The 18,202-nt window shown below is 38.1% G+C and overlaps 1 protein-coding gene and 1 long non-coding RNA gene across 2 annotated transcripts in view; one reads left to right on the top strand and one right to left on the bottom strand.

The window, feature by feature from the left end:
- LOC130187595 (uncharacterized) overlaps window positions 1-18,202 on the top strand; it is a 77,798-nt gene that overhangs the window by 5,070 nt on the left and 54,526 nt on the right. Inside the window, exons 6-41 of the mRNA XM_056405327.1 lie at window positions 37-201; window positions 291-446; window positions 645-788; window positions 884-1,054; window positions 1,183-1,209; window positions 1,316-1,459; window positions 1,588-1,758; window positions 1,877-1,918; window positions 2,004-2,156; window positions 2,377-2,547; window positions 3,139-3,180; window positions 3,269-3,421; window positions 3,644-3,814; window positions 3,933-3,974; window positions 4,063-4,215; window positions 4,306-4,470; window positions 4,552-4,587; window positions 4,939-5,007; window positions 5,180-5,251; window positions 5,544-5,612; window positions 5,938-6,009; window positions 6,620-6,682; window positions 6,984-7,928; window positions 8,081-8,203; window positions 8,509-8,619; window positions 8,714-8,768; window positions 8,867-9,006; window positions 9,098-9,310; window positions 10,620-10,976; window positions 11,063-11,241; window positions 11,912-12,076; window positions 12,181-13,581; window positions 13,723-13,764; window positions 14,379-14,444; window positions 14,559-14,625; window positions 14,706-18,012. Coding sequence (XP_056261302.1) covers window positions 37-201; window positions 291-446; window positions 645-788; window positions 884-1,054; window positions 1,183-1,209; window positions 1,316-1,459; window positions 1,588-1,758; window positions 1,877-1,918; window positions 2,004-2,156; window positions 2,377-2,547; window positions 3,139-3,180; window positions 3,269-3,421; window positions 3,644-3,814; window positions 3,933-3,974; window positions 4,063-4,215; window positions 4,306-4,470; window positions 4,552-4,587; window positions 4,939-5,007; window positions 5,180-5,251; window positions 5,544-5,612; window positions 5,938-6,009; window positions 6,620-6,682; window positions 6,984-7,928; window positions 8,081-8,203; window positions 8,509-8,619; window positions 8,714-8,768; window positions 8,867-9,006; window positions 9,098-9,310; window positions 10,620-10,976; window positions 11,063-11,241; window positions 11,912-12,076; window positions 12,181-13,581; window positions 13,723-13,764; window positions 14,379-14,444; window positions 14,559-14,625; window positions 14,706-14,776 — 6,386 coding nt within the window. The 3' untranslated portion in view covers window positions 14,777-18,012. The remainder of the gene's footprint in view (window positions 1-36; window positions 202-290; window positions 447-644; window positions 789-883; window positions 1,055-1,182; window positions 1,210-1,315; window positions 1,460-1,587; window positions 1,759-1,876; window positions 1,919-2,003; window positions 2,157-2,376; window positions 2,548-3,138; window positions 3,181-3,268; window positions 3,422-3,643; window positions 3,815-3,932; window positions 3,975-4,062; window positions 4,216-4,305; window positions 4,471-4,551; window positions 4,588-4,938; window positions 5,008-5,179; window positions 5,252-5,543; window positions 5,613-5,937; window positions 6,010-6,619; window positions 6,683-6,983; window positions 7,929-8,080; window positions 8,204-8,508; window positions 8,620-8,713; window positions 8,769-8,866; window positions 9,007-9,097; window positions 9,311-10,619; window positions 10,977-11,062; window positions 11,242-11,911; window positions 12,077-12,180; window positions 13,582-13,722; window positions 13,765-14,378; window positions 14,445-14,558; window positions 14,626-14,705; window positions 18,013-18,202) is intronic.
- The window catches only part of LOC130187615 (uncharacterized), a 29,135-nt gene that overhangs the window by 7,853 nt on the left and 3,080 nt on the right, over window positions 1-18,202 (bottom strand). Inside the window, exon 2 of the long non-coding RNA XR_008830480.1 lies at window positions 13,500-13,594. This is a non-coding gene — a long non-coding RNA (uncharacterized LOC130187615). The remainder of the gene's footprint in view (window positions 1-13,499; window positions 13,595-18,202) is intronic.

The following is an 18,202-nucleotide window of genomic DNA, read 5'->3' as shown; positions in this document are numbered from 1 at the left end:
TTTTTTTGTTTTGTTTTTGCTCTTATGTGTTTTTAGTGTGTTACCCAAATGGCACCAACTTCCAGTGCAAATGTGAAGATCAGTATGTTTGGTCACACACAAACTGTGTAACATATGGAGCCTGTGATGCGATCACTAACGACACGTGCAGATGCATCAACAGTATCCCAACCAATGGAGAATACTGCCAGCCAAAGACAGGTGAGAGAAGCTTTAAATGTTTACTTTAAGCTCATCTTAATCTTCAAGTGCTGTCATAAAATGCTGTTTCTCGTTTCCTCGCTTGCTAGAAGTTGTTCAGCTGTACGGATACATGCTCGAAGTGGAAGTCGGCGTCAGCGACATTGCACTGGTGGGACCGTTAACAGACGCCTTGGAGAACATCAGTTTTCCTGTTAGAGTCAGCAACACAGTCAACATCACGCAAATTGACATTTTATTTACTGGTAAGTAGATAATTATACTCCTCCAATCAGAAACATGTTGGAGTGATGACACTGCTCTTTGATGAATATTATGATAACACTTAATATTATTGAAAACAATACGTATTTTCAGAATATTATGCTTATTCAGACAAAAGTAAAGGTTAATTATGGGAATTTATCATCATATGAATTTAATTAATACCTTTTTTTCAACAGTGCCGTCAATTATTTATGAATACCAGATCTTCATTGAGGTGGAGACTACAGATGCAGATCAGCTGAGAAACACCCTGAAAAACATAACTTTCCCGGCCCAAATAAGCACGCAAGTAAACATCTCAAACGCTGATATAACTACAGGTAAGAGCAAATATTTTAGCCTTCGGAGGGTAGATTTTATTATGATATGTGTTTTTACATTTTGAGGAAGAACATATATGTTGTGTTTCCTAAAGTTTGCAGCCAAGATGGCGCTGGTTTCCAGTGCCGCTGTGAGGATGACTACCTTTTGCCTTGTGACAAATGTGCCACCTACGGAAAATGTGACAGTGATACAAACAACACGTGCAGCTGCATCAGAGCGATTCCCACAGATGGACAATACTGTCAGTCAATACAGCATCAAAGTGAGTGCTACCGTCACACACTTATCCCAGTTTTCATATTTGTTATTTTAAATCAGTGAATTCCTTTTTCTGACCTCATGAGTGCTCCGACACTTTCATCAGCAACAACTCTTTGTCTCTGTCCACAGACCTTACAGGATGTTCTCTGGAAACAGGTAAAGCTGAGTGGAGGCTACAGCATTAAGTTACATAAGAAAACACACAAGAATTATGATAATGTATAATCCATTGAATTTCTATTGTGTCCTTTTATTTCTTCAGTTGTTTATGAGTACATCGTTTCTGTTGAGTTGAACATCTCAGATGTTTCGTTGATCGATCAACTGAGGACCATTGTGAACAACATCAGTTCCCCCATCAGCATCAACAACCACATACAAATCTCTGAGGTCAACATTTCTACAGGTAGAAATAATGTCTGTAGACACACTGTTGTTGCAGTTTTTCATACCATGAATAAAATCAGAAAGTATTGCTCTGTTCTGTTTTATTATCACACGTCTTTAAAAAGTCTAATCTATGCTTGTCCCCAGTTTGCTCTCCGAGCAGCGGTGGTTTCCAGTGCAGATGTGAGGATCAATACATTTGGTCATGTGACCAATGTTTAACATACGGATCCTGTGACAACAGCACCTATGACACATGTGGTTGCATCAATGCTCTTCCTCCTGATGGACAATATTGCCAGCCTGTTGACCAATACAGTAAGTGACTAGAGGCTGAAAACCATTGAGTGTGATCAGCATAATCAAACCTTATCCATGCTCGTCCTGTCAACTGAAAGTGACCTCACTGATACAAAGATCTGTCATCTCCCAACAGACTTCACAGCTTGTCTCCCATCAACACCCTCTCCACCAACAAGTAAGCCTGACAGGATATTTCATCAATGAATATTGTGACCATCAGCTAACATTACTTTTTACATGTTTGATTTCTTTCTCTGCAGCTCCTCCAGTTGTTTATGAGTACATCATTTCTGTTGAGTTGAACATCTCAGATGTTTCACTGATCGATCAACTGAGGACCATTGTGAACAACATCAGTTCCCCCATCAGCATCAACAACCACATACAAATCTCTGAGGTCAACATTTCTACAGGTCGGATGTTTTTCATTGTGGTTTAACAAATGTCACTTTAGCTACTAAATGTTTGACTTTCCTCACTGGATAATTGTTAAACTTGTCTGTCTGCTATTTTTATTGACAGCTCACCTATCATTTATACATTGGAGTTATCATTGCATGTGTATTAAATTTCTCTCAAATGTTTCCTTTATGTGGAATTCATCATTTTTATTTCATTTTTATTTTATCTCAGTTTGCTCTCCGAGCAGCGGTGGTTTCCAGTGCAGATGTGAGGATCAATACATTTGGTCATGTGACCAATGTTTAACATACGGATCCTGTGACAACAGCACCTATGACACATGTGGTTGCATCAATGCTCTTCCTCCTGATGGACAATATTGCCAGCCTGTTGACCAACACAGTAAGCAGTTTCTTACCTGGCTGTGAGGGTTTGTCAAAGCTTTGAAACATGAAAGTAAAGACTGTAACATTTTCAGATCTTCCTTCATGATGCCCCCTTCAGTGCATTTGTATTTCCTGTATTGCCAGCATGTTGATTTATGCAGTTAGTTGGTCTGTAATAATTACATAATTAAAGCCAGTATATATCAGTGACACTGACTATTTCCTAGCAGTTCTTTGATGACTAGCTCTGTGTGTCTCTGTGTGAGTACTGCCTCTCAAGTTAACAAAAGACAGGCGCTTGCTTCAGTCAGAAGGAAACCTTTGGAAACACTGCCATCTGTTGTTGAGATGCATGATTACATTGCAATGTCTTTCCCTCAAATGTGAGATGACACCACTTTTTCAATTGTTATGTTCAAGTTAGTACAATCTATACTCCTGTATCTGTCTCACATGTGGATACATCAGTGCTATTCTGTGAAAACCTCCGCTTTGTACTAGAGGCTGAAAACCATTGAGTGTGATCAGCATAATCAAACCTTATCCATGCTCCTCCTGTCAACTGAAAGTGACCTCACTGATACAAAGATCTTTCATCTCCCAACAGACTTCACAGCTTGTCTCCCATCAACACCCTCTCCACCAACAAGTAAGCCTGACAGGATATTTCATCAATAAATATTGTGACCATCAGCTAAAATTACTTTTTACATGTTGTTTGATTTCTTTCTCTGCAGCTCCTCCAGTTGTTTATGAGTACATCATTTCTGTTGAGTTGAACATCTCAGATGTTTCACTGATCGATCAACTGAGGACCATTGTGAGCAACATCAGTTCCCCCATCAGCATCAACAACCACATACAAATCTCTGAGGTCAACATTTCTACAGGTCGGATGTTTTTCATTGTGGTTTAACAAACGTCACTTTAGCTACTAAATGTTTGACTTTCCTCACTGGATAATTGTTAAACTAGTCTGTCTGCTATTTTTATTGACAGCTCACCTATCATTTATACATTTGGGTTATCATTGCATGTGTATATGAAATGTTTCAGAAACATTTCCTTTAAGTAGAATTCATAATTTTTATTTTATTTTTATTTTATCTCAGTTTGCTCTCCGAGCAGCGGTGGTTTCCAGTGCAGATGTGAGGATCAATACATTTGGTCATGTGACCAATGTTTAACATACGGATCCTGTGACAACAGCACCTATGACACATGTGGTTGCATCAATGCTCTTCCTCCTGATGGACAATATTGCCAGCCTGTTGACCAATACAGTAAGTGACTAGAGGCTGAAAACCATTGAGTGTAATCAGCATAATCAAACCTTATCCATGCTCCTCCTGTCAACTGAAAGTGACCTCACTGATACAAAGATCTTTCATCTCCCAACAGACTTCACAGCTTGTCTCCCATCAACACCCTCTCCACCAACAAGTAAGCCTGACAGGATATTTCATCAATAAATATTGTGACCATCAGCTCAAATTACTTTTTACATGTTGTTTGATTTCTTTCTCTGCAGCTCCTCCAGTTGTTTATGAGTACATCATTTCTGTTGAGTTGAACATCTCGGATGTTTCGTTGATCGATCAACTGAGGACCATTGTGAGCAACATCAGTTCCCCCATCAGCATCAACAACCACATACAAATCTCTGAGGTCAACATTTCTACAGGTAACAACAGCAACACAGCAACAGAATTAATCCTTGTTCGCTGAAAACCATATTTTTTACATTCTCTTCAATTATGATTCTTCTCTGCAGTTTGTTACCCTAATGGAACGACACATCAGTGCAGATGTGAAGGGCAGTTTCTTTGGCCTTGTCACATGTGCTCCACTTATGGCAAATGTTATGAAGGATTTGACAACAGCTGTAGATGCATCAACACCATTCCTCCAGATGGCTCTTACTGCCAGCCGTGGACAGGTAGGAGCTGAAATATGAATATCTTTCACTCCTCAGTTACATTTAAGATACGTGCATTTAATGTTTACTCTTTTCAAACAGAACTCTTCATTTGTCCATCACCAAGTCCTCCAAATGGTATGAAATTACTTTTGGCTACGCCCACTGCTTGTCTCTACTACACCTGTTCCACTCTGTTGAGCTTCTATTATGTGACCCACGCTAGACAGACACTTTTTGTTTCTGATCACTTCTTTGTTTTAGTAACAACCACAACTGTTGCAACAACGCCAAACACTACAACAACCTAACACTACCATTTATTGATTTTATTTATTAAGATTGCACTTGCATTGGAAGAAATAACACATAATCCTAAAAACAAGAATTTAGAATTAAAGACAACATCCTCCACAATGTCACCAACAACTGTAGTTAACAATAAGAAGTAATTATTCACCACTTTACTTTATGCATGTTTTTGTCTAGATTCAACATCTGTTACCACAACAGCTACTAACACTACAACAGCTGCAACACCAACAACATCTGTAACAAGTCAGTGCTTTTAAATCATTCTTACATCACTTTTCCTTGTTTCAACAAGTTTGACGTAAAGTCACAGACACCTGTATTCACCAGTAGATTTTAGAATAAATTGAAAGGCTGTAATTTGGCATAATTTTTGTTTTTCAGTTTAACATACATATTTATAAAACTGTCTTTTCAGATACAACAACAGACGCTACAACGGGTGCGAACACAACAATGTTTACGACAACACCAACAACAGCTGTAACAAGTGAGTGCTTAAAAATAACATATGTTACAGTTACTAACATGTATGTTAAAGCATAGTATTTGATCCAGCTTTATTGTTAGTCAGTACTACTACTCTGACTTTACCTTTTCCTTTTTCAAATTTCCTTAATATTCGACTGTAATTTATCCTCATGTCACATTTTGCATCTCATTGTGATAACTAGTTAACAGTAGTGTTTTTAGTCAAAGAATGTCATAGCAGGTTAACAACTGGATAAATATGCTTTTTTTTAATTCATTTTTTTACTTTGAACATTATGTGTTTTTTCCAGATTCAACACATTTTACCACAACAGATATGAACACGACAACAACTGCTACACCAACAACAACGGTAACAAGTAAGTGTTTAACTCTTACTGTTATAATATGAACATCTTCAGGAAGTAAAGCTAGCACACGACACACAGTGGTTTCAAAATAAAACAGGAAATAAACCAAAATTCCAAACTAAAGAGTCCAAACTATGTTCATAAGTACAAAAGAACAAGTTCCCTCAGACAGACCGTGACACTGACATTATATCTCCTTGTTATAACTTGTACCTGTATTTACCAGGAGGTTTAGAATTATTTGAAGGTCAAACTGTTTAAAATGTGTTTAAAATGAATTTGTTGGATTATATTCTTGAGTTTAACGTGTATAATTGTAAAATGGTCTTTTTAGATTCAACAACAGACGCTACAACAGGTGCGAACACAACAACGTTTACGACAACACCAACAACAACTTTAACAAGTAAGTGCTTAAAAATAACATATGTTATAGTTACTAACATGTATGTTAAAGCATAGTATTTGATCCAGCTTTATTGTTAGCAGTAATATATGCCACTGGCGCATTGGTGGCCTAAAGTTTGCTTGATATTTGCTTAAAGATAAGCAGTGATAAGTGATTTTACTTATGATTGTGAGGTCTTACATCAACTCTATTTATGCCATCAACTGTATTTATGTGTAAACTAAGTTATTTACGTGCACAGTTATGTATTTGCACTAGTAATGTCATTTTCCTGCGTTATTGGCATTCTCATTATAAATATTATAAATCACGGTTAATGATAGTTTTTTTGTTTTTTGCACTGATGTTGTTTTGTTCATGTCATTGTGTATGATTTGTCTTGCACTGGTTGTGTGTTTTTTGTATATTTGTGTGTTTCATTTCTATGTGCCCTTAAAATTGCCCCTTGGGGATAAATAACTTTTAATGAATTTAATTTAATTAACAGTAGGTTTTGAGAATCAATTAAGGATCTAGGATCTCTTACATTGTTAATATGTGTTTAAAATTCATGTGTCAGATTTTATTCTTCAGTTTAACCTGTATAATTACAAAATTATCTTTTCAGATTCAACAACAGGTGTGAACACAACAATTTTTACCACAACACCACCAACAACAACTGTAACAAGTAAGTGTTTGAAAATAATTGTTCATCTTCATATACTGTATATTAGATCAGAGAAAAGACAAAACAAAATGGGTGGAGGAGCTCAGTGCAGTATATAGAATAAGACAGAGCACAGATACATCATATCAGCAAAGCTCATAGATTATAGAGTTAGGTCTCATTGAGCATTGTAAAAAATGGCTTCCAAACCTTCCAAAATTTTTGTGAGTTCTGTAGAAAGCATTTCGTTGAGCCACCTCTTCAAACATGTCAGATTTTATTTTACAATTTAACATACGTAATTATAAAATGGTCTTTTCAGATTCGACAACAGTCGCTACAACAAGTTTGAACACAACAACAGTCGCTACAACGGGTGTGAACACAACAACATTCACTACAACGGGTGTGAATACAACAACAGCTGCTACAACGGGTGTGAACGCAACAACAGTAGCTACAACGGGTGTGAACGCAACAACAGCAGCTACAACAGGTGTGAACACAACAACAGCTGCTACAACGGGTGTGAACGCAACAACAGTAGCTACAACGGGTGTGAACACAACAGTAGCTACAACAGGTGTGAACACAACAACAGTAGCTACAACGGGTGTGAACACAACAACAGTAGCTACAACGGGTGTGAATACAACAACAGTCGGTACAACAGGTTTGAACACAACAACAGTCGCTACAACGGGTGTGAATACAACAACAGTCGCTACAACGGGTGTGAATACAACAACAGTCGGTACAACGGGTTTGAACACAACAACAGTCGCTACAACGGTTGTGAACACAACAACAGTCGCTACAACGGGTGTGAACACAACAACAGTCGCTACAATGGGTGTGAATACAACAACAGTCGGTACAACAGGTGTGAACACAACAACACTCACTACAACAGGTGTGAATACAACAACAGCTGGTACAACAGGTGTGAACACAACAACAGTCGCTACAACGGGTGTGAGCACAACAACAGTCGCTACAACGGGTGTGAACACAACAACAGTCCCTACAACAAGTGTGAGCACAACAACAGTCGCTACAACGGGTGTGAACACAACAACAGTCCCTACAACGGGTGTGAACACAACAACAGTCCCTACAACAAGTGTGAGCACAACAACAGTCGCTACAACGGGTGTGAACACAACAACAGCTGCTACAACAGGTGTGAGCACAACAACAGCCGCTACAACGGGTGTGAACACAACAACAGTCGCTACAACACCAATACCAACAATAAATGTAACACGTAAGTGCTTAACTGATCTAGACATTAATAATTTAGTTTTTTTTACTGACAACAGTAATACATGATCCTAAAATGATTCTATTCTTAAATGTTTCTAATGCAACATTTAAGGGAGATTTTCAGTAATGATATTTGAACTGTGGTATTTTCAGCTACTGATGTGACCAGCCGAAATACCACAATCAGCTCACTGTCAGATGCTCCAACCACACCTACTTCAACTACTAGCGCGGCTACTACTACTATCACTTCCCCCACAACAACCACTACTACGGGTACTACCACTATCACTACCACCACCACCACCAGTACAGCTACTACCAGTGCCCTTTCAATGACCACTGCAACTCCCATTTCACCAACACAGCTTACTGGTAGTGTTTTACTGACCCAAAAAAAAATCAATTGTTTTATTAAATTGCATTGAACACAAGTGCCAGCTGGAGTATTTATTTATTTATATATTAGTTTTACATCACAAAAATACATTAATCAATTAAGTAAAAACTGACATGTGTAGCCATAGCTTGGCTCATATTTTTCATATTTTTCATCTTTTTTTTTTTTTTTGAACAAACAGGAATCAACCTGGAAATGTCGATTAGATTAGACATGGACTACACATCAGAATTAAATGATCCAACAAGTGCAGAGTACAGGGACCTTGTATCACGTATTCTTCCAGTGGTAAGTGCACTTTTAACACCATACTCAATCCTAACTTGTATTTTCAGTGGTTTGTGTTCAGATTTTGACATCAATGAACATTTCTCTCCCACAGCTAGAAGACCTGTATAAAGAAATCTCAGGATATATCGGTGTTTCTGTGACGAGATTCAGGTACAGTATGGTAATTTTGAGATTAACAGTATTTCAGACGAAGGAGTTATAATTACCACATTCCACATCACAACTTTGGCTTCTGTTTGTTCTTACAGAGAAGGAAGCGTAATTACAGACTTTGTTGTTGAGACAACACAAATTGTCCCTGGTGAAATAGCCACTGCAATTCAAAATCTCCCTGATGCAATGATTGGTATTGCCCCTGTCATTGGCCCAGTTTCTGCATTTTACAGGAGTAAGTTTAAAAAGGCTCTAAGTTTGTTTTTTGTTTTTTGTTTTTTTAACTTGACTGAATTCCTTACTGATCAATTTTGCTTTATCCAAAGGTTCAACACCAATCAGCATTCCTGACCTCACTTATACTGGGAACACCATGACGCTGACGTGTGGCCCTCCAAGAAAAATTAATGTGGGACAGATTGATAGTTCTGCATGGAAATTTAAAGGACGGGAAATTAAAAATGATGGAAGGATGGAAATAAATACTACTGACAATATATCTGAGCTTAAAGTTAAAAACATCATTCTTGCTGATAGGGGTAAGTCAGAGCTAGCAGAATTGGTTAACCAATGAGAAAACCACTATACAACTTGTATAGTACAATAGTTGCCCAGTTTAGACCATAAAAAGCTGGATTCTGTGTGTCATAATCATAGACTGTTTATGAACATGGATGGAGCCTCCATAGACATCACCAATAGATTTCTGAAGAGTGATTCTGAAGCTCAGAGCTGCTGCTCCACTGTCAAAATTGTTGCAGTGACTGCCTCCACCTAACTAATCCAAAGTGATGCATGTGTGGAGCCAAGATTTTGGTTCATTGGTTTAACAACTGTAGCAAGCATAAGCTCCAGTTAGCATTGTTAGTACAGCTGGGCGTCTGGGCATGTTGCCCTGAGGCTACCCCAAGGCTAAGTCAAGTCCTGTCACTCAAAGCAGCCACACCCTCAATAATGCATTACTTTAAACCTTAATGAAATTTAAATCAGTGAATCATAGAAAAGTTCACACCCCCTACAGTAGTCATCAAGTGGGAAATAAGGCATAGAGACCAAAACCTTTTTTGTACCTGGCTGTAAACATGTTCTCTCTGCAGTAAATTTGCATTTTAACATGTTATTCTATGGGGATCGACTCGCTTTTGAAGCCTCAAGTGGTCATTCGAGAAACTGCAGCTGCTGGGTCATGATACTGATACTAAGAAATACTATCAGATATATTGTAATTTGGGAAGAGAACATCATTAAAAACCCAGCAGCACGTCAGCATGTGAACAGCCACACTGCTGTTGCTGAAAAGACATTTTACTACAGTAGAAGAGATAAGTAGAAGAGAGATTAAGTAAAATTACTAAAGTAAAAATATGCTCAGATAAAAGTGCAATGTAAGTCAGTTAAAATGTCTCCGAGTAAATGTGTTATATTTTAAAAGGGGGGGGAGGGGTAAAACATGTTATACAGTGATGATAATAATATATGATAAAACTATTCAACTAAAGAACATCTTTAGGTTACCTGGTGTATCAGTGCCCAGATGAGGGCGGCACCAAAAAGCAACCAATTCATTCCAGTCAGGCACTCTGCAACCAGTGCATACATATACATTCAGTTGGCAAATTATTAGGAACATCTAGGTAACACTGATGTAGTCTAATACAACAGTCCTGCAGTAAATCCTCCTTTATGAAGGTTATAATGTTCAGTTTGTATTTAAAAGTAAGATGGAATGAAGAAGTATAAAAATATTTCACTGCTATAGTGAAATACTGACATATTGATAATTACCCATTTTGCCTTATTTTAAATTATATCTGTGCAGTCATTAATACCTTCTTCTCTTGATCACAGGATTTTACACTTGTACTCTGAGGAGCACAGCACTGGATTTCCTCCAAGAAGGAGATGTAACAGAAGCTAATATCAGACAAGCTCCCATTGTGCGACTACAGAGTGAAGTTAACGTAAGATGCGAAAACGAAGCGATGCAACCACTAACGTGTTGTGTGCAGCGCCCCTTCATGGTCGAGTGGTTTCTAGATGGAAACCAATTACAGTCAGTAAAGGATGGAGAAGCCAACTGCATCAGGCATGATTACAACCTAAGAAGCTGCAGTGGATCACCGCAAAAAACACTACGTTTTATATGTAGGGTAGTTGACGCTACGAGTTATGAAATGACAATGATAATGACCATTTTCCAAGATGGTAAGAGCAATTTTTCAAATATAACAATGCTGTTCCTTTTGCTGTTTCTAAGGTCTTTTTCGCTAACTGATTCTTTAACTGTTAAGCTGTCAGGTGTAATGACACTCAGTATGGGGTCGGGCGAGAAGGGGACAGATCAAGCATAGAGTGTGCTCAAGGTCAAGAGGGAAGCAAGACTGCCATCTGTCAGGAAACAGGAGAGTGGAAACTTCAGGAGGATACCTGCATTGTAACAAAAATCAAGGAACTATTAATTGATTCACAGGTAGGTGATCTCCTCCTCTACCCAACTGCCACCTGTATGCCGATGATGATGTTACCACTCCTGGGCTTTGGGGCTTGTCTGGTTCATTCTGGTTCATTCATGTCAGACAGTACCTTCACTGCTTGTTTGCCTGCGGATATTAACTACTAATGTTAGTCTAACTCAGATGCCATATATACATTGAAAGATTAATTGGTCCTCCTCTCCATACTGGCTGTGAAGCAATTCCTTCATTGTGCAACAACAGTGTACAAAATCCACAGTACTGGGACGTATCCCTTTATCGAAGCTCAGAGAGAAAACACTAAAAGCAAATATCGCACTAAAAAGACTGTAACTTTGGATGTTACTGTAGCTTTCAGCGTGGCAATCTCAGGCTGCTGAAAACTGATTTTAACTTTATACATCAAATCATAGGCTTCTGCACACTGGGGCTTTTATCACATCCTGCAATTAGCAATATATATATATTAATATATAATATGAAAACTGTATTAAGACAGACTTCTAATCTAAACCTTTCTCTCAAGAGCAGGACAGCCTTCCCTTGTTTGTAATAGTTTCTTGTTGCCAGAAAGAAACATCTCTGCATTTGTCATGCAGAGTTGTGAATGTCATACTAACACAATGTGGTGTCACAGATTTCTGTGTTAATGTTTCTTTCTTTCAGGATTTGGCGAAGGACGAAGTGCCACAATTTGTGGCAAATCTAAATGAAACTGTCCAGCAACAGCGAACAGAAATTGCAAATTCATCTGCGACCATATCAGCTGTCGTTGACATCCTTAACACCGTCGCAACCGTTTCAACTGCTGTGAATGAAACTGTCATGCATGTAAGTTAACCTTCCACTTTTAGTAAAGGATATTTGTGTTATGGCAGCAAATGTCCTTTTTGATGAGGTTGTACCCTGACAGTGAAGTGTCTCCTGATCTGCAGGATGTAATATCCACTATTGATTCCATTGTTGGTGAGGATGCGAGAGAGTCCTGGGCAATTCTGAATGCGAATGAAACCCGCAACTCCAGCTCAGTGTTACTGGGTTCTCTGGAGACTATCTCAGATCAACTGGTTGGGGAGTTTTCCATCAAGACCACACGGATCCTGCTCAACAGAACCACGTTTAACAACTCCTTCAGGGCAGACCTGAACTCCAGCATCGTCATAGACATTCCAAACACCAACATTAACAAAGTCTCCATTACCACCATCACCCTGTCCACCCTTAATAATGTCATGCCATCACGGAACTCCACCTTTGATGCCAGCCTCTTCAACGCCACCAGCAATGAAACTGTCAGTGACAACGCCATCAACGCAGCTGTGTTGCTCGTCAAGATAAACGCAACGATTAGGAATGTCAGTCTGAGCTACGACAAGCTGAACAACTCCTTGACGCTGAACCCACAGTGTGTCTTCTGGAACTTTACACTCTTCGGTAATCTTGGAGCGTGGGATGATGAAGGGTGCGAGTTTGTTTCAGACAAAAATAACACAGTAACCTGCCACTGTAACCACCTGACCTCCTTCTCCATTCTGATGGCGACGAAAATCCCTCCATCTCTGAGAGAAGCTTTGGATATAATCACTTATGTTGGAGTTGGGATATCTCTGGCAAGCTTAGTCATATGTCTGATTATTGAAGGATATGTCTGGAAAGCCATTACCAGAAATAGCACTGCGTTCATGCGTCATGTTTCCATCGTCAATACTGCCCTGTCTCTGCTGATCGCTGACATCTGTTTCCTCATCGGCGCCTCTATAGCGAAGAACCCCCTTGAAAACCCAGGGGAGGACCATGCAGTTCCAATTGGACCGTGTAGCACTGCAACTTTTTTTATGCACTTTTTCTACCTTTCTCTTTTCTTCTGGATGCTCGTGTCAGGACTTCTGCTCTTTTACCGGACGGTCATGGTCTTCTCACACATGTCCAAGTCAACCATGTTGGCCATTGGGTTCTGTTTAGGCTATGGCTGCCCTCTGATTATAGCTGTTATTACTGTTGCCGTCACAGCATCAGGGAATGGATACATCAGGAGATTCGACGCTTGCTGGCTGAACTGGATTGAGACAAAGGCCCTCCTGGCCATGGTGATACCTGCCTTGACCATAGTTTTCATCAACATTTTAATCGTAGTTGTGGTCTTGTTCAAAATGCTGAGAAGAGGCACGGGAACCACTGCCCATCCAGATGAAAAACATACTCTGGTGGTCATTACAAGATGTGTGATCATTTTGACTCCTTTATTTGGACTGACCTGGTCTTTGGGAGTGGGAACCATGGTGTCATCAACAAATAAAGGAATCCATATTGCCTTCGCATTCTTCAATTCACTACAGGTATTTGCACCCGCTGAAAAACAAAAGTTGTAATTTAGTGTTTACAAATATTTTAAATGTTTACAGTATTTTTGTGTAATAAATCATTTTGTGTTCTTTCGTTCTTATGATTAACAATTGTGTATGTCTGCTTTTCCTCAGGGTTTCTTCATTTTAGTGTTTGGGACACTATTCGACTCAAAGGTGAGTTGGTTTTAAAGGGGATAGTCCGAAAAAACATAGAATTAGCGCCTCACAGTTGTATGCCTCCGCCAACTTGTGAGCTGTGGCCAAAAGCATGTTTTGTTAGCTCACAGTGACCTTGACCTTTGACCTCTGAACACCCAAATCAAATAATTTCATCCTTGAGTTTAAGTGAATGTTTGTGCCAAATAAAAACTAATAAGTAAAACAAGTAAAGAAGTATTATAAGCAAAATGCAGGTAAAGTATCAAAAATTCAAGCCAGTAAATAATGAGCTGAAAAGTAAGAATACGTTGTTCAACTACATTTTTTGGAGGTGGAGCACTGGCTTAACTGTGCGTAATGGCTGAACTGCATAATTTCTGATTTGTAATTACTAAACAAGACTCTTATGCTGATTCGGTTTACGGGGAGTGCCATGCCGTAAGCAAATATATGAGCGTGGTATAAGTCTTTTCCTCTACTTCTTAGCACAACACACAGTAAACCGAATTTTTCAAAATGGCAAACTGTTAACTTTTTGAAGTGCTAGTCTCACTGATTACTTCCTGAAATTGCACGATAGTTTATCACTATTGATTTTGACATTCACACAAATTTGATTGTGCCTGTAGATCCGTTCTATCCTCTCAAGGAGAGTACCTACAACAAGCACCGGCACTGGCTCTAATTCAACAGGAGTAAGTGATTTTACACTATTAGATATGATTCATTTTTTTCTTTGTATATAAATGCGGCAGAATCATTACATTAACTCACTGTATTTTACACATACTTCCCTGTTTCTGCTATAGAGTACGAGTGGTGGCATTTCCTCATTGAGTGGAACAAATTTTATAAGTCGACTACTTGGAAGAAGATGTAAGTTGATTCACAATAAGCAGCTTTTCCTGCTTCTTCGAATTTGTTGTCTTATCAAAAATGTGTTGTATGTCTTTCAGATATCTACAATGTTTCACAAGCTGCCAGCTCTAACAGCGGAGGTGCATCAGAGTCATTTGTCAATATCTGAATCAATACAACAATCTGTACATAAAATGATTTAAATATTCATAAGATTTGTCAGGTATTCATTCAAGTACATTGTGAGGTATTCATTTTCAGTAGATAATCAGAAACTAGGTTTTTATGACAATTTGAAGTTCACTGGAATGATAATGTAAATGGTGGTGCAACAAACATGTTTTGAAATCAAGAGATCACTGTTCTCACTGTTTTGAAACAGTTGACGCTGCTGTGTTTGGTAACACTTAAAGATCACACAAGCCAGAGTAGTAACAAAGGAACTTGTAAGAAGGAAGCATTTTGTTCACTAGTAATTCCTGATCAATACGTCATAGGATGCTCTATTTTAAAGTAGCTCTAGCATCCTACAACTTAGGTGAAAAGTAGCTGATTTCACAATTAACACTAATAACTCAGATTTCTCTGTATTTTATTGCTATGTGTCACCATATTTAAAGCTAGATCTTTTGTGTGGAGTTGATAGACATTAAGATTGGTACATTTTCCTTTGGAAACTACATTATTTAGTCTCATCCCAGCGGCCACTAGACACCAATGTAATGTCAGAAAGAATTTGGACTCTCATGTCAGACAGATGTTAAATTTCATTTGGAAATGAAAATTGGGTTGTCGGCTAACTGACGTTGAGTTTTGCTCACAAATTGAATGCTGATTGAATATGTTTTATATATCAAGATGGTGTTGGCATTAGACATTCAGAAGACTTTGGTTTTAGTTACTTAGTTACAGCTGCTGTCAGTATTCTACATCAAATTGACGTTGGCATTTAACGTTGTCCTGACGTTGAATTTTGGTCACCTGACGTCACAACCTACACTCAACCAAATATCAACAGCTAACAAAGTTTTTGGTCCAGCTGCATACCTGCAGGGATTATTGATGTGCCATTTTTATATCATAAACAAAACCCACTGTCTGAAAAAAAAAATGTTTGATCAAATGATTCAAGACCATCTCATATACCAGCAGCCAAAAAAAAGACTTATATAATATGAGATGCAAACAGATGAGATACATATCATTCAGGTGAATGTTGGTAATGTTGCTTCAGAGGCCTTTGGAAACACAAAGAGTGGAATGGTAATGTTTTGGCTAATAATAAAAACTGTACCTGTTCAGATAAATGAGGTTTATCTTATAAAATCTTAATTTAAATGCATGTACACTGCTGGAAAAACAGTGTCTGCTAACTGCTAGCCACTTGCACTTATGCCCGATAACTTAAATCAGTAAAAGTTCAAGTGCTGTCATAAAATCATGGTCTGTTGGCGGTGTAAGCAAATGTATTTTGCCTATTGTCTGAAAAGTTAAATTGAATTTTGCTAGCTGTGTGGCCAATCAATAACTCGTGTTAGCTTAACAGCAGCCACGGCACACGCACAAACTGAAAACATAATTTCCATGACCTGCAATGTTTTTGATGCAAATTGTTGTTTTCATAATTCAGCTTCTGTCTAATGTGCATTGTGCTTTAAAATTGAAATTCAATTGAAAATTGAAATTGAAACAAAGAACTAGTAATGCAGTGAAACATTAGCTCCAAACATTTGCTAAATAAGATGCTTATTGTGAAATAATGTGTGTATTCATTGAGTTTTCAATGTACAGTAGATTTATTTTTTCAAATCATTTATTTTTGTAAATTATGAATAAAAACATACAATATTGAAAGTGTACTTTCTCATAAGATACCACACAGACCATTGCTTTTCCACTATGTTGACTAAATGATTGATCTGTCACAAAATGAGCACAAGACAACGCTTAAATCTTAAAAAATAAATAAATTAAGGCTCAACTCCTATATATGATATAGTCTACTTAATACTCACCCAATTACAATAATGACTCGATGATGGATCCTACAATTTCTACAGCGAAATGAAACTGCCCCAAGCCCACAGACCCTCTGCTCAAGGGCCAGGGTCACTATGTTGTTAAAGGTCTTGAATAGGATGTAAAATTACCAGTAAAGTTAACAAAACTTCTTGCATTAAGAAGAAAAATTTATATTCCATGTATATTTTTATATTTATTTATTTGATATTTGTGAGTATGAATAAAATAGAAATATGCACACGCAGTCTTCAGATTTATAAAATGCTGCTAGTGGGGTTCCATAAATCTTAATTATTGTGAAACTGTGTTCACTAGGGCAAGGCTGTGTCCACTCATGACTAAGTGTTGTTAAGATACACATACTGCACTGTGCACACAGTAAACACACTTTTATCACCATCACAATTTAAGTGCTCACAAGTCACAAATGCAGGAGTACCAAGTACTTTTCAGTAGATGGCAGTAATGCAACATAATGCTTGGATCAGAGATGATACAGAACTCAACATGCAAGTAACTAATGTCAAGCTGACTTCTTCCTCATTTCAGTCATATCTGACAGAAAACCTCTTACAGACAGAAGGCATTTGTGCTTGTAATTACCTGTGTCACTTGTGGCTGATTAACTTGTTACAAAGTTAGCAAGCCAATCATTACCATTGCAACAGCTGGCTGCACTTTTTTTTAACTAGTAACTTGTTTGCTTAGTTAATTAATAGTTGCTTAGTTAAAAAATATCACCTGTATAAGAGTAATTGAGAATTGACCATGGTGAAATTCAGAATTAAGGTTGTTTAAACTAATGGCATATTTGTGCCAACTGCAGTTGCGGTTTTGAGTTATAGTCTTTTAAAGTTTTATTACCCTTATTGACATGTTCCAAAACTAAATTAATTAAAAATAACTATTATTTCTACCCATCACTTATTTAATAGATTTACATTCTTCTCAAAAGTTACGAAGTAAGGGTTTCCGGGTAAATTCTAAATTGACCAATGAGCTTGCGCCCTGTCATTTCTGATAACTTGCGTGAGTGGACGTCAACGTCTTTTTCTCAACATGATAGGAAGAAACGGGCATTTTCAGCAAATGGACGATTCAGTTTGCAGAGAAATGTTTAGTCAAAAAAAAAAAAAAAAAAAGAGCGGCGCTCAGGAGAGGAACGGTAGAAGAGAACAGGATGAGTTTAATGCTAAAAGGGTGAAACTTTTTTCTCACCATGCATCAGGTTCATCGAATGCTAACGTTGACGTGCAGCCGGAAGCTAACGTTAGCTGAGTTGGCTACGCTCTCAATAGAGAACAGCAGAGCCAGGAATTTGGACTTGAGCAGTGTTGCTAATGACTTTGCTGAGCGAAGGCCCGACGCTTGAACTTCTAATGGGTGAGTACAGTTTTCACTTTTCATGGAGGGGTATCGGGGATTTAAATCTATAGCAATGTAACTGTTACCTCTCATTTGTTGTAAAAAGCGCAGCTACTGTGTGTGATAACGTGACCATTGTCAATGATGATGAATTCTGCAAATGCAAGTGATTGTGTGATCAGGTGTCGTCATCCATTCATTCATGTTG

The sequence above is a fragment of the Seriola aureovittata genome, chromosome 19 (assembly GCF_021018895.1).
Source record: "Seriola aureovittata isolate HTS-2021-v1 ecotype China chromosome 19, ASM2101889v1, whole genome shotgun sequence".
NCBI classification, from domain to species: domain Eukaryota; kingdom Metazoa; phylum Chordata; class Actinopteri; order Carangiformes; family Carangidae; genus Seriola; species Seriola aureovittata.
The sequence above is the reverse complement of the archived record's forward strand: the minus strand, read 5'-3'. Positions and strand labels throughout refer to the sequence as shown.